General features: G+C 48.2%; 1 protein-coding gene across 2 annotated transcripts in view; it reads right to left on the bottom strand.

Annotated features, from left to right (window-relative positions):
- Positions 1–13413, bottom strand: part of SH2D3C (SH2 domain containing 3C) — a 56413-nt gene that overhangs the window by 39672 nt on the left and 3328 nt on the right. Inside the window, exon 2 of one of the 2 annotated variants that reach the window (XM_040404957.1) lies at positions 9543–9995. In XM_040404957.1, the coding sequence (XP_040260891.1) occupies positions 9543–9582 (40 nt within the window). In that variant the 5' untranslated portion in view covers positions 9583–9995. Of the gene's footprint in view, positions 1–8111; positions 8278–9542; positions 9996–13413 lie in introns of those variants that run through there. The other variant, XM_040404958.1, reaches the window with a different exon arrangement.

The raw sequence follows: 13413 nt of genomic DNA on the forward strand, positions 1-13413 counted from the left end.
TGCTTCTGTCCTATTAACCTTGGAAAATTTAATAAAACCTTGAATGAGAAAAAAAAAACAGAACTCATCATCTTTCCCCCATCTTGCTCAACCCCCCCAACAGACCTATCTATCACGATCAATAGCTGCACACTCTCCCCGGTCAACCAAGTCCGCTGCCTTGGAGTGACCTTGGATTCTGCCCTCTCCTTCCGACCGCACATCCAAGCCCTTTCCACCACCTGCCGCCTCCAACTGAAAAACATCTCCCGCATCCGCACTTTCCTAAACTTTGAGTCTGCGAAAATGCTTGTACATGCCCTCATCATCTCCCGCCTAGACTACTGCAACATTCTCCTCTGTGGCCTTCCATCTATCAATCTCGCACCCCTCTAATCTATCCTCAACTCTGCTGCTCGACTAATCCACCTCCCACCCTGTTACTCCTCTGCCTCTCCCCTCTGCCAATCCCTTCACTGGCTCCCCATTGCCCAGCGAATTCAGTTCTAAATACTAACAAATACATACAAGGCCGTCCATAACCTGTCCCCTCCATACATCTCTGAGCTACTTTCCCGATACATCCCCACACGCACTCTCCGATCCTCACAAGACCTCCATCTCTCCTCTTATTACCTCTTCCCACAATCGCCTCCAAGATTTCTCCCGTGCATCCCCCATACTCTGGAAATCTGTACCCCAACATATCAGACTCTCGCCTACAGTGGAATCTTTCAAAAGAAACCTGAAAACCCACCTCTTCAGACAAGCCTACAACCAGTGACCCTGCTGCCTCTATACCGCCATGACCAACTTCACCCGCACCTACTGTGTCCTTCTCCCATACCATGTAGATTGTAAGCCCTCACGGGCAGGGCCCTCTCTCCTTCTGTACCAGTCTGTAACTCGTCCTGTTCATGCTCAGTGCAATTGTCTGTATTATGTATGTATACCCCTTTCCATATGTACAGCGCTATGGAATGAATGGCGCTTTAATAATAAATAATAATAATATAGGTCATCAATATCTGATCTGTGGGGCACCCGCAAACTCAGCAGTGTGAAGAGGCCGTGGTGCTCCAGTAAGCGCTGCAGCCTCCTCACAGCTCACCAAGCACAGCGCCGTACATTGTATAGTGGCCATGCTTGGAACTGCAGCCCAGGCCCATTCACTTGAATGTGACATTACTGGCTTAGGAAGAGGCCGTGGCCTCTTCAAACCGCTGATTGGCAGAGGTACCAGGAGTCGAACCATCACTGATCAAATATTGATAACCTATCTTAAGTATAGGCCATCAATATTGAACTCTGGAAAACCCCTTTAACCACTTACTGACCGGGCCATTTAGCCCCCTTCCTGACCAGTCGAATTTTCCATTCATTTTAAATACATCTTTAAAAGCCATAACTTTTTTCGTTTGGTTATGTACCGTTAAATAATTGTTGTGCCTTTTGCGTGATACATGGGGCTTTATTTCTGCCATTTTTATTTGAGTAATTTTTTTAATAAAAAGGAAAAATGTAAAAAAAAAAAAAAGGGGAAAAATGAGTCTGTTTTTATTTATTTTTTATTAATATAATTAATAGTCAAACATGCAACTAAAATATTTCCCCTTTCTATAATGGTCATTTTGATATACGGGATGCATGAGTTAGGGTCGCCAGGGCTTCAGCTAGAAGCTGCATTGTGGAGTGTGGTGGCGTTTTTTGTTTTTTTTTTACACTTTGTGCCCCCCATAAGGCCATACAAGACCTTTGGGGGTCATTTAGCATTACATTTTCTCCAGTAACTGGGGCTGACATATTAGCACCAGTTACAGGGGTAATACAGCCCCCAGAGAGGATGCACATGCTTGAGGTGATCTGGGTCTGAGAGTTGACTCCGGGCTTCCCAGTTGTCAGACAAACGAAAGGAGCACAAAGGTTGTCAGGAAATCCTGCCTTTAGGAAATATCCTAGGTACTTTTCTTTTACCGTGTAAAGTCGGTGAGGGGAAATATTTTGGTGTTACAATAAGGGCAGGATGCCAAGTCTAGTGAATACCCCGCATGAATGGATTCCACGTGCGCCCGTTATCAGCGCATGGTAATAAGGGTTCGTCGACTTGCAGACACCCGGTAATTAGCATTTTTCATATCCTCAGGGATAAGGGTGTCGTGTCATTTACATATGTTTACAGTCAGTCAGAAGACAAATTGGTGCTCGGAATTTAGACGACACCCGCGCCCAAAACAAAAGGCCGCTCCGAGAAAGAAGAGGACATTGATAGTCCATCAGCGCCATACAGAGGCGGGCAATCACAGACAATTAGGTGATTAACCCCCAATGAAGATAGCAGGCTCCACACCATGTACTCAAGACGGCGGCAGCTGAGCTACCAAAACAGCAATTACATTCACTTACAGCGCGCCAGAGGGTCCGCTCCGCTGGTGTGGCGTAAAAAAAAAATAATATAATTATTAAAAACCCTTTTTTTTTCTTCTAAAATAAAAATAAAAAACCTTGGGTTGTCAGCGTTTATTTAGCGGCTAGATGAGCTGATGCTTTACTAAAGGTCCTATTAGACTGGGCGATTTTCGGGCCAATTATCGCGAATGAGCATCCATAGGAATATAATCGAGCCGCCGATCGACTGATAAACGAGCAAGTGTTCGTTGGCTGGCTGAAGGGCATCATGCATCAGGGTGAGATATGCCCAATTATCATCAGCAAATCTCCCTGAATAATCAGGGACGTACTGCCAATAACCAATAAAACATATGGGAGGAACGACGGCGGAAGCAATTGTTCCACCTAAGTTCAGACTGTGAGATCAGGCCGATGCAAACGAGCGCCGATGGAAGGATGATTTGGTGTGGAAACGCAGCGAAATCTGGCATAACTTACACTATACCTGTGCCCTTAGGCCCCTTTTTACACAAGCAAATTTTCCGTGAGGGTGCAATGCGTGACGTGAACGCATAGCACCCGCACTGAATCCTGACCCATTCAATTCAATGGGTCTGTGTACATTTTTTCACGCATCAATTCTGCGTTGCGTGAAAAACGCAGCATGTTCTATAGTCTGCGTTTTTCACGCAGCCCTGGCCCCCTAGAAGTGAATGGGGCTTCAGTGAAAAAAGCGTTGCATCCGCAAGCAAGTGCGGATGCAATGCGTTTTTCACTGATGGTTGCTAGGAGATGTTGTTTGTAAACCTTCCGTTTTTTATCACGCGCGTGAAAAACGCATTGCACTCGCGCGAAAAAAAAACTGAACGACGCAACGCAATCGCAGACCAAACTGACTGAAATTGCGTGCGCACTCGCAAAATGGCACTGACCCCGAAAACACAAAAAAGAGAACTTAGCAAAACTGACTGAGTTGCCCATAGCAACCAATCGGATTGATCCTCTAATTTTCCAAAGGAGCTCTGAAAAATGAAAGGTGGAATCTGATTGGTTGCTAGGGGCAACTAAGACACTTTTCCCTTACACCAGTTTTGATCTCCCCTTCTGAGTTTCCTCCGCAGCGTGTGGATGAGATTTCTAAAATCTCATCCAGTTTGCTGGTGTGGTAAATGATGTGGATTTTACCTATGAAACTCCTTGCAGGGACACGCCCCTTTTTCTAGATCCCCAACCCTTTTTGTAACGCATTACGCCCCATCAGACCAGGTACGGGCGCAGCATCCCGGCGCCACTACAGCTTGAGCTCATGAGGACTCCCCTTTTTTTTAAAAATACAAAGCTATTAATTTGGGATGTCCGTCTGACGGGTGCCACCATTTTCGCATGTCTACGCAGCCTTACGGATGGATGAAAATTGACACCAATGTAAGGGACTCAGGCTTCATACGCAAGGACTGGTTACTAGGCCTCAAATGTCTAAGAGCCAACCTTGCGGCCCATAGCAACCAATTATAGTGTAGCTTTCATCTTCCATAGCTGACCGAAGTCATCTTATATTTTGTGACAATTAAAGGGGTTGTCTGGGATTTTGATATTGATGGCCTGTCCTCTGGATAGGTCATCAGTATCTAATCGGTGGGGGGTCCGATTCCCGGCACCCCCGCTGAACAGCAGTTTGAAGAGGCCGTGAGCTCCGTGGCCTCTTCCTAAGACAATGACGTCATGTTCAGTGGTCATGTGGCCTAGGTGCAGTACCAATCACAGCCACTAAACAATGTACGGCGCTATGCTGTGAGGAGGCCGCGGCTTCTTCAAACAACTAATGGGCGGGGGTGGCAGGAGTCGGACCCCCACCGATCAGATATTGATGACCTATCCTGAGGATAGGCTATCAATATCCGAGACAACCCCTTTAAAAGATATAATTAGCACAAATGAATTTTCTGACCTAGTTCCCGAAAGTGACAGAAATAGGGAAGCTGAGCGTTGTTCACAGGTCGGGGGTGGGAATGGAGAACTGGTGTGTGTGTTCTCACTCAAGACGAAGTGGGAACCCAGATCAACACCCAAAACCACAATGTTCAAAGGGTCGATAGATGGTTTCCCTTTTCCTACGAGCCGCATGCAGTACTAGTACGATGTGTAGCTACAGGCGACTTTCACACTTGCGTTGTTATTTTCCGGTACTGAGATCCGATTTCAAAACCGTAATTAAACGGATCCGTTTTGATTTTGCACATCAGGGTGCATCCGTTCCGTTAGGATGCGGTTGTGTGAAATCAAAACGGTTCTGTCACTAAATATATTACGTTGTTTTCAGTGCCGGATACGTTTTTTTCCCCCCCTTTTTATGGCCGGAAACAAAACCGCAGCTTGCAGCAGTTTTGTGTCCAGTCACAAAATGGAATGCTGCCGGAACGGAAGACATCGTGAACGGATCTCTTTCCATTCAGAATGCATGAGGACTAAACGGAAACGCTTAGGGACTCGCACCTATCTCTAAAATGGAGCCCGCAAAGAGAAGGCGACTGGAACGCCCTTCATTCAATCCTATAGGAACTTCTGAAAACAGACGAGCGCTGGTTCGGCTATTTTATGTCACCCCCATAAAAGTGAATAGAGCGGTGGCCGCGCTTGCGCAGTGTCCTTCCGATTAGTTTCTATGGGACTTCCGAAAATAGCCAAGCGTGCCGCTCGGCTATTTTCCCCACTCCCATAGAAATGAATGGAGAGCGGCTGCGCATGCGCGGTCCGCTCTCCTTCTCTTTGCGGTCTCCATTGCAGAGATAGGTGCGAGTCCCAGAGTTTGGACCCGCACCTATCAGACATTGGGGGCATATCCTAGTGATAGGCTCCCAATGTCTGAGATGAAACCACACGGGGGGCAGATTTGCTGCGTTTCAATCCACACCAAAATCTGGATAAAGCAGGCGGCACATAGGCCCTGTTCACATTACATATTTTATCTCCATTTAAGGTATATTTGCTGGGAAATATTATGTTAAATGGGGGCTACGATGATACCCAACAGTGGCCTCTGTCACCCATAAGCTAGATTGGCATCTATTTAATAGATACGTCATGAGCTTTTCAAGTGTGAAACGTGCAGTTATAGCCTATGGGCGATGTGCGTCTGGCACCCACAGGTTATAACGCCACCCATAGATTAGAAGTTATTGAAAAGGCTCCCATATCTCAAGCCTAGTAAAAAATCTGGCTTACTTTGGGCGCCATGCACATGGATACATCATGGAGACCCCCTAGAGAGCTCCGTATTTCCACAATAAGTGCGGCAGATAACATTACAGACGTGACCACAGGGGCCTCGTGGACACGAGGGTTTCGCTGATGGTTTTACACAGGAATCGATTAGACGGACTCCGACATCCTGCCCCTTTATATTGCTTACACTTTGCCCAGCGCTGCAGAAAATACCCGTCTAAATATTTCTCCGTAGAAAGAAATCAATGCACTTAGCGCTCCGTGAGGATGGGGGGATACGGGGGCTGCCTTCTATCAAAGCAATTTATTGTATTTCTTGAAAATTTTATAAAATAACTATTTCCTGGTGCCGATCAGCGGGTAAAATATTAGCGTTTTTTTTCAGGTTTGTGGATCTGGCTAGTAGTGTACTTGTTGAAAAGAATAAACTCTATCCCATAATTCTGGGGCTACACGGTGGCATGTGGGATGCAGGCGGGGGCACAACGAGCACGCCTAGGCACTGGGCCCCAGATGCGAAGCATTGGTCGTATCGCCTAGCTTTGGATGCAAAGCAGGTTCTGCCCTGGTACCAGGGGTGCACCTAGCCTTTCTGCTGCCTGAGGCGAAAACTGAAACGGCGCCAACCCCCCAATGCCAATTTCTTAACCTAACCCCTTTGCCACAATGAAAGCGCTCATTGCCCATGGCCCTTCTGCTGCCTTCCTCTTGACCTCACCTGGTGCTGCCTGAGCCTCACCTGGCCTCATTAGTGGTGCAGCCCTGCCTGGTATCAGAGTTTGCAGGAGGTCTGGAGAGCATCTACTGCCCTCATGCATAGTGCCGAGACACACAGCACCAACACCAGGTGTCATGGTGTGGGGCACCATTAGCTACCATGGTCGTTCGCATCTGGAATTTGTGAAGGGAACACTGACCAGCCTTCAGTATATCCAGGACATCATAGAACAGGTCCTACGTCCAACAAGATAACGCCCATCCACGCACTGCCCCAGCGAAACAACGTGCTCTTCAGGGTCTCCAGCAGCTCCATCACCAGATCTCTCCCCCACAGAGAATATCTGGGACTGGATGAGGAGACGGATCTCCCAGGCACAGCGGCCAACAACCACCTTGACTGACCTATGGGCTGAAAGCGTTTGGAATGACCACAGGAGGACATCCAGCATCTGTATGTCTGGTACCATGCCAGCAGAGCAATAGGAGATGCCACCCGGTATTAATGCGACCCTGCCTCATCATATACCCTGCTGCAGAACCCAAATAAAGGGGGCACCACTTTGGTAGTGTGATCATTGACTGTGCACCACCAGCAGTTTATCACTTGTCAGTCTGGCAGCAGCTTCTTCCTCTCTCCACGTGCACCGTGTGAGGGGGAATGAGCTACTGAATGTGCGTGGGCTCATACAGAGGCGTACGGAACGGGTGGCATGTTCCATTGAATACCATATACTGGAGGATAAGGACATGGAATACCCTTGTCCTTAGGCCTCATGCACACGACCGTATCCGTTTAGCGAAATATGGATGCGGTCCGTGTGCGAGCAGCATTCTTTTGTGGACTTGCTGACTTCAAAGGGTTTGCATTTTGCAGGTCAGGATGGGGACACGCTCTATCTTTCGCAGCACGGAGATGCGGGTGCAAAAACATCTCCCAAAATACCCTGGTCCGCAAAATGCAGACCAATTGAAGTCAATGGGTCCACAAAATAATTAAGATTGCACACAGACCGCATCCGTAGTTTGCAGATCCGGGAGTTGCGGACAGCAAAACGGATACAGTCGTGTGCCTGCGGCCTTTCCCTGATGATCTCACTTCACTCATGATGAAGATGGAAATTCTACCCAGTGATTTGGTTTCTCTACTGTTCCCTGCAGAACGGTCACACAATGATCGTCTTGATTTTGCTCAGAGGTCACGATACGTGACGATGCATAGTCAAAACGACACTAGCAGAAGTCCAGGGGAAGACCCCCAGTAAACCAGTGTGATAATCAGCTACCAGAGAGCTCTGGTGACGCTTATCGCAAGAGATCAAAAGTGTTGAACAAGACTATCAATGGATCTGATTGGATGTGGCAGAAATCCATTTAAAGGGACGACCCCAACTGGACAGCCCCTGTCCGCATGTCCTACAGAGGGCATATCTACAAAGAAAGGTTCCCTTGCATGGGACTACCATGCACACGGCCATATTTTTTGTCTGCATCAGATCCGCATTTTTTGCGGTCAGATGTGGACCCATTTATTTATATGGGGCCGCAAAAAATGCAGACAGCACACCGTGTGCACGGGGCCTAAAGGGAATGTGCTATAAAAAAAACTTATTGTTTAAAACAAGTTTTTAATGTGAACATATTTTGAAAGAATTTTTGGCGATTTTATTTTTAAATATCCATCCTGCAGCTTTTCGCACTGGCCACCAAGCCTAATAATAGGCGCCAATTCTTGGTCCGTACAGATCCCTTTTCAGCAGTCATCTCTTTATCATTACAGGCAAGATTCCAATGACAGACATCACCTCAGCATAAATAACACAGGATCCATCATTTACAATAGGTGATATCGCAGCTTATCTACTCCCCCTCCCTGCACGGGTCACAAAGCATGCCTAGAAAACTCTCCCGCTGAAGTCAAAGAGTCCCCTCCGGACCACTGTGCCTATGGCCCATGACGTCTGCTGTAAAGCACTTCTCTAAATGCTGTTAATCAGAAAATAAAAACAAATTAGAAAAAAAGGATATGTGTCACAGTCTGGCAGAATAAATTTTGGGCGACGTGTTCACTTTAACAAGCCTCTGCAGCTGATTGGTGGGGTGACTTGCTTTAGGCCAGCTGGACCACCATATTAGGGATTACCCATGTGTCTATGAATTACAGGTGTGTCCCTACCTGTGTTCTCCACGGACAGCACACGTGTCCATTGAGTTAAAGGGGTATTCCCATCTCAGACAATGGGGGCATATCGCTAGAACCCGCACCTATATCGAGAAAAGAGCCCCGAAAGTGGTGGAGGGAGAACTGTGCACGCGCAGCCGCCCTCTATTCATCTCTATGGGGCTGTCAAAAATAGCCAAGCGCTGGTTCGGCTATTTCCGTCGGGCCCATAGAAGTGAATGGGAGCGGCGGCCGGTCATGCGCGGTGCGCTCCCATTCACTTCTATGGCGAGAACGCGTAGCGGTGGCCAGACCGGAGTCCTCCAGCCACCACTTTGCGGGGCTCCGTTCCCGATATAGGTGTGGGTCCAAGCGGTGGGACCCGCACCTATAAGACAATGGGGGCATACAGTATCCTAGCAATATGCCCCCATTGTCTGAGATGAGACAACCCCTTTAAGTGCGTTAATTGACACATCCTTGTTTGTCCACTGACAAATGCACTACTGTGGTCCATGTTGTGGACCCACACCCGTTTTGGCCTATGGGTCAGAGAAAACCACAGACGGAACATGGGTGGCATCGGTGCTCTGTCAGTAGTTTTCAAAGACGATCGGTAGGAGATGCTATGGAAATCCCATGGAGGACAAAAACAGAAACCCAGACGAAATGCAGACATTGTCTCTGACGTGTGAACGTTAATCATTGTGGGATTCCCTCTTCCATAAATCCTCGATTGCTGTTGGCACATTTCCCTGTGTAACCATGGTTCTGCTGCTGACAATTTGCAAACTGAATGAGGGAAGAACGATCATAATAACGATCATTCATCCTCCAGTCAAATCCTCTGAAACGACTGACCCATGTAACAGAACCCTTGCAAACTGCAAACCAATGTACGGCATGGTGGTAGACGTTCCTACGGGTGAAGATACTTACCCCGATTCTTACCCCACTGCAGGCTTTGTTGGTAACCGTTCAGGATTCTGGAAAGGCTTAGTGTCACCTCCCATAGGAGACATGTCCTGTTGTCAAGTGACAATAGAGATGCCTATAAATAATGAAGTGTACTTACTGAATTTTTTGGAGTTCGGCTTCTTTGCAGCGTCGCCCATTTCATCCACTTTTGCAAAGTCAAAGATGCTGGCTGTCTCACATCCGTTCCACTAGTTGCACGCGGCTGTCACCATCTGGCTCTTCTACAGCACCATGCCTCTTTCCACTACTATCAGGCCTACTGCTCTGCGGTTTGGTGAAGAGCTCTTTAACCACATGATGGGTTGTGATGGAGGGAGGAGGACAATTCTGAGAAAGATGTTTATCTGGAAGGTGTTAAGGTTCCTTTGATGGCCTGAAGTACCTCCTCCGCCTCCTGGGTGGTGATCTTGTAGATAATCTCAGTAGATCAGTGATGCTACACTACATACCTGTATTGGGTGCACAGGGCTCGCTTAAAGTCATCTGTAGAACCTAACGCAAGGCTTGGTGTAGATCTTCACTTCCGCTTTTCGTCGGTTTCCTGTAAGATCTTAAACATAAGAAAACTAAGTTGAGAGGCTGACCGAAGGCTTACACAGATGACAGATAGCAATAGAGGCTTCTGAGCAAACCCTGTATTACAAGGCAGAATGAGGTCAGCACCACCACGCAACCAAGTCATTATCAAGTCAATATACAGGAACATCCACAATCCTTAAAATACAACCAGGTCAAGAGGACAGTGAGGTGGTCCAGGCAACGGCTGTTTTGTGGTCCTACACCCTTCTTTGCGGCCCTGAATGCAGGTGACCTGTACGCTCTATACTAGAACTCCTATCCATGTCATGACACTAAATATTTGCACTTAAAGACTGGCCTAGGAGCAATGACCCCAGGAAGACTGGCCCAGGAGCAGCAGCCCCAGGAGCAGTGGCTCCAGGAAGTCTGGCCTAAGAGCAGCATCGGCACCAGGAAGACTGGCCTGTGGGCAGCGGCCCCAGGAAGATTGGCCCAGGAGCAGTGGCCCCAGGAAGACTGGCTTAGCAGTGGTTCCAGGAAGGCTGGCCCAAAAGCAGTGGCCCCGGGAAGACTGGACCAGGAGCAGCAACCCCAGGAAGACTGGACCAGGAGCAGCAACCCCAGCAAGACTGGCTTAGCAGAAGTGGTTCCAGGAAGGCTGGCCCAAGAGCGGCAGCCCCAGGAAGACTAGCCCAGGAGCAGCGTCCCCAGGAAAACTGGCCCAGGAGCAGTGTCCCCGGGAAGACTGGACCAGGAGCAGCAACCCCAGGAAGACTAGCTTAGCAGAAGTGGCTCCAAAAAGTCTGGCCTAGGAGCAGCAGCCCCAAGAAAACTGGCCCAGGATAAGTGGCCCCAGGAGGACTGGCCCAGGAGCAGAGGCTTCAGGAAGACTGGCCCAGGAGCAGAGGCTTCAGGAAGACTGGCCCAGGAGCAGTGGCCCTGGAAAGACTAGACCAGGAGCAGCGACCCCAGGAAGACCGGCTTAGCAGCAGTGGTTCCAGGAAGGCTGGCCCAAGAGCAGCAGCCCCAGGAAGACTGGACCAGGAGCAGCAACCCCAGGAAGACTGGACCAGGAGCAGCAACCCCAGGAAGGCTGGCCCAGGAGCAGTGGCCCCAGGAAGACTGGACCATCTCATATCCACCAAGGGAACCAATCGGCGCTTGCTTTCACAAGAGAGTATCACGTGTTGTTCTCTGTAAGTAATGGGAACAGAACAGCCCTCTTTGTTTCAGGCAGAGATTTATTCATACATGCTCTTAGGGGCCCCTTGCTCTAGTATATTCAAGTATTTATAGCATATTATTAGATGGTATTAAAATATGCAAATTAATAATTTAAAGTGGAAACTTAATTCTAGTTTAAGGTGTTGTCCGGCCTAGCAGTGACATGCCATTCTAGCACATCACCCATGGGGCCAACGATTGGCTGCAGCAGTCACAGGACCAAGCAACTTCCCGTCTGGCGGGAAACTACAGGCGCTGTGAATAAGGCAGTGGTGCGGGAATGGCAAGGATTTATTTTCTTTTAATTGGGCCCAGGTTACCATCATCAGGGACTTTGCATGTCTGTCCTCTTTCATGACTCTAAGGGCTCATGCACACAAACGTATTTTCTTTCCGCTTCCGTTCCGGGTTTTTTTGCGGACCGTATGCGGAACCATTCACTTCAATGGGTCCGCAAAAACAACGGAAGGTACTCCGTGTGCATTCCGTTTCCGTATTTCCCTTTTGCCAATAAGTAGCGCATGTCCTATTATTGTCCGCAAATCACGGTCCGAGGCCTCATTCAAGTCAATGGGTCCGCACAAAATACGGAACGCACACGGAACACATCCATATATCATCCGTATTAGGGATCGACCGATTATCGGTTTTACCGATATTATCGGCCGATATTGAGGATTTTGAACGTTATCGGTATCGGCATCTATTTTGCCGATATACCGATAACATATTGGGAACACAGAACGCGCTGCTCTCAGCGCGTTCTGTGTTCCCTCCGCAGCACAGGGGAGAAGGAAGCAGTGTCTCCTCCCCCTGTGCTGCTGCTGCCGCCAATGAGGAGATAGAACATAAGAGGAGGGGAGGGGCTGTGGCCGCTGCGCCACCAATGAAGATGAGTCTTTCATTAATTCATATACAGGAGGCGGGAGCTGCAGAATCACATAGCCGGCTCCCGACCTCTATGAACGGCAGCTGCGGTCCGCGGTAGTTAACCCCTTAGGTGCCGCGGATCGCAGCTACCGCTCATAGAGGTCGGGAGTCGGCTATGTGATTCTGCAGCCAGCTCCCGCCTCCTGTATATGAATGAGAGACTTATCTTCATTGCTGGCGCAGTGCGCCCCCCCCCCAAGCCCCCCAGTATTAATCATTGGTGGCGCAGTGCGCCCCCCACCCCCATCCCAATAGTAAAAACGTTGGTGGCGCAGTGTGCCCCCCCACCCGAGCCCACCCCCCCAGTATTAATCATTGGTGGCAGTGGCCACAGGATCCCCTCTCCCCTGCTCCTCCGATCGGAGCCCCAGCAGTGTAAGCCTGGGGCTCCGATCGGTTTCCATGGCAGCCAGGACGCTATTGAAGCCCTGGCTGCCATGTTCAGCTCCATGCTGCTGTGTGCACAGAGCAGCAGGGACAGTGTGAGATCCTATTCACCCTGATAGAGATCTATCAGGGTGAATAGGACAAGGGTTCTAGTCCCTAAGGGGGCTAAAAGTTAGTAAAAAAAAAAAACACAAAAATATTAAGTATAAATGAAAAAGATTTAAATAAATAATAATACACGTTAACAATAAACATATTAATTTTCAGCAGATTTGTGTAGGAAAAATTTTTTTTTTCTCAAAAATAAAAATACCCAGAATATCGGTATAAATTATCGGCTATCGGCCTGAAAGTTGACAAATTATCGGTATCGGCCCTAAAAAATCAATATCGGTCGATCCCTAATCCGTATTTCGCGAATCCATACTGTAGAAATGCTATGACCAGCCCATATTGCTCATCTGTTTGGTGATTAATAAGTTACGGATATGTTTTGTGTAATAACGGAACGGAAGAGGACTTAAATCAGAGGGGGAAAAAATAATCAGATAGGGAACAACGGATCCGTGAAAAACAGACTGCAAAACAACAATGGTCGTGTGCATGAGCCCTTAGTGAGTATAATCCAACTATAATGAAATAGAAGAAGTTCTCCCAGCGTGATTGTGTGCTGCTGCTGTGGCTCCTACTGGGATTATTCTGCATCTTCATGTCATTTGTCAGTCGTGTTACTGGTCATGCTGGACACAGCACCCTCTAGTGGATACAAATGCAGAAGCACCTTTCTTCCTTTCTGTAATTTTTAGTCACCTTTGTGAGGGGCACAGCAGGAGGAATTATATTGTGTACAAGGCACATCCACATCAAGAGGCGTTATACTGTATGTGGGGCACAAGGGGCATTATACT

Source organism: Bufo bufo, chromosome 8 (assembly GCF_905171765.1).
Source record: "Bufo bufo chromosome 8, aBufBuf1.1, whole genome shotgun sequence".
NCBI classification, from domain to species: domain Eukaryota; kingdom Metazoa; phylum Chordata; class Amphibia; order Anura; family Bufonidae; genus Bufo; species Bufo bufo.